General features: G+C 68.9%; 1 protein-coding gene across 2 annotated transcripts in view; it reads left to right on the top strand.

Annotated features, from left to right (window-relative positions):
* Nucleotides 1–150: 150 nt before the first annotated feature.
* The window catches only part of WDR90 (WD repeat domain 90), a 38,081-nt gene continuing 37,161 nt past the window's right edge, over nucleotides 151–1,070 (top strand). For both annotated transcript variants that reach the window (XM_064726106.1, XM_064726108.1), the window contains exon 1: nucleotides 151–179. In XM_064726106.1, coding sequence (XP_064582176.1) covers nucleotides 170–179 — 10 coding nt within the window. In that variant the 5' untranslated portion in view covers nucleotides 151–169. The remainder of the gene's footprint in view (nucleotides 180–1,070) is intronic.

The following is a 1,070-nucleotide window of genomic DNA, read 5'->3' as shown; positions in this document are numbered from 1 at the left end:
CGATCGTGCCCGGCTCTGTCGCGATCGTGTCGCGACCGAGGGGAGGGAAAGGAGGCGGGGTCAGCGCCCGGGGGGCGGGGCTGGGGGCGGGACGTGATCACGTGACAGGCGGTAGCGCGCCGCTGATTGGCTGCAGCCGCGCGGGACGGTTGATCCGGCGGCGAGCGCCATGGCGGCAGGTGGGGGGGCGTGGGGGGACTGGGGGCGACAGTGGGGACGGGAGGGGGGACACGGATATGGGGTGTGACGGGATGGGGGGACACGGAGGACACGGGCAATGGGGCTGTGACCGGGGATGGGGGGACACGGGGGAACACGGGGCAATGGGGGTGTGATCGGGAGGGGGGGACACAGGGTAATAATGGGGGTGTGACCGGGGACGGCGGGACACACGGGGTAATGGGGGGTGACCGGGGATGGGGGCACACGGGGGGACACAGGGTAATGGGGGTGTGACCATGATGGGGGGACACGGGGTAATAATGGGGGCGTGACGGGGATGGGGGACACGGGCAATGGGGGTGTGGTCAGATGGGGGGACGGGCAATGGGGTGTGACCGGGATGGGGGGGCACGAGGCACGGGGCAATGGGGATGTGATCGGGAGGGGGACACAGGGTAATATGGGGGCGTGACCGGGGATGGGGGGACACGGGGCAATGGGGGTGTGGTCAGGATGGGGGGAGACGGGGCAATAATGGAGGTGTGACCGGATGGGGACAGGGTAATAATGGGGCGTGACCGGGATAGGGGGACACGGGGCAATGGGGGTGTGACCAGGGATGGGGGGACACTGGGCAATGGGGTCATGACCGGGATGGGGGACACGGGGCGTCACTGGGGTACGGGAACCGCGGCATCACCGGGGATGGGGTTCGGAGCACAGGGTTGTCACCGCGGACAGGCAGCTCCGGCGGGGCTCGGAGCACAGCGGTAACGGGAGCGGGGTGGGCACCGGGGATGGGGGACATCCGGAGCACAGGGGTACCAGGGGTGAAGGGCTTGTATGTTTGGAGCGTGGCGGTAACAGGGATGTCACTCGGGCTGGGTTGTTTGGATTCGGGCTCAGGG

Source organism: Zonotrichia leucophrys, chromosome 14 (assembly GCF_028769735.1).
Source record: "Zonotrichia leucophrys gambelii isolate GWCS_2022_RI chromosome 14, RI_Zleu_2.0, whole genome shotgun sequence".
Lineage (NCBI taxonomy): Eukaryota > Metazoa > Chordata > Aves > Passeriformes > Passerellidae > Zonotrichia > Zonotrichia leucophrys.
This window is presented reverse-complemented; position numbering and strand designations above follow the sequence as displayed.